Below are 982 nucleotides of genomic sequence, written 5' to 3'. Positions count from 1 at the left end.
CAGCTTATGTAATCTTGCTTCTTGATTTTATGTTAATTTCTGAAAATCAGAAATGTCATCTCTAAAAAATGCTAAGGGGGTAGTAAAAAATAATCACTTTACTTGATATTATAGTTGAGATATAGAGTATATTTTCTTTAAGAAATGAAAAACTAAGAAGAAAATGCCACTCAACATCGTTGGTACAGCAATAGGTCAGCAGGAAAAAAAAATACTGTGATAAACTTGTCTCTTTAATACAAGAAGAAATTCTAATCCAATCTTCAATATGCTTCCTGTTTTTTCACTAGATATTTCTTCTACTGCTGCTCTTCATTCTTTTCCACATTTCATATTAGAGGATTGTTACAGCCTTTAAAACTTCATTGACAAGAAAAAATCCAGTATCCACTGATTTCTTCTCAAAGGCACTCTAACCCATCAGATAGCTCAGCAGTTTCATTCTCATGAATACTCTAGCCATGAAAAACCTCAATGGGACACAGACGAATCCAATGAATAGAAGAAGAAATCTATTGAGCTTTGGGATATTTGGTGCATTTGATTGGTCCAGGATTATGAAACCTAAACCTCCCATTGTAAACAGGAAGCTGGATGCAAGTCCTTCCAGAATATATTGTCCATTTACTCTAGAGGCAAAGAAAGCTACTGGCCTCTGATGCCCATGTTCATCAGTCATAGAGCCAACACTTGGAGGTTAGTTCAACAATAACATCATAAATGATTCCTCTGGTGATGAGGAAGTAAGACACCACCACCAGAGCATACAGTCACGGCTGACGGCATGTGCAGCCAGGGCAGCTTCTTCAGCTTCAGGTTAGGACATTTGAGCACTAAGAACAGGACATGGTACAAAATCTCCATGTTGGTTGCATCAAGGCAAAAGCTCTTTATTTTACTTATTTATTTATTTATTATTATTTTTGAGACGGCGTTTCACTCTGTCATCCAGGCTGGAGTGCTGTGGTGCAATCTCAGCCCA

The 982-nt window shown here is 37.3% G+C and overlaps 1 protein-coding gene across 1 annotated transcript; it reads right to left on the bottom strand.

Moving 5' to 3' along the window:
- Positions 1-223: 223 nt before the first annotated feature.
- On the bottom strand, positions 224-982 carry LOC100454252 (oligosaccharyltransferase complex subunit OSTC). The gene is given in 3 exon segments (XM_009233274.4): positions 224-700; positions 702-768; positions 770-982. Coding segments are annotated over 3 exon segments (450 nt in total). The 5' UTR covers positions 865-982; the 3' UTR covers positions 224-412.

The sequence above is a fragment of the Pongo abelii genome, chromosome 1 (genome assembly GCF_028885655.2).
Source record: "Pongo abelii isolate AG06213 chromosome 1, NHGRI_mPonAbe1-v2.0_pri, whole genome shotgun sequence".
Lineage (NCBI taxonomy): Eukaryota > Metazoa > Chordata > Mammalia > Primates > Hominidae > Pongo > Pongo abelii.
Note: the sequence above shows the minus strand (reverse complement) of the source record. Positions and strands in the feature narration are given on the sequence as shown.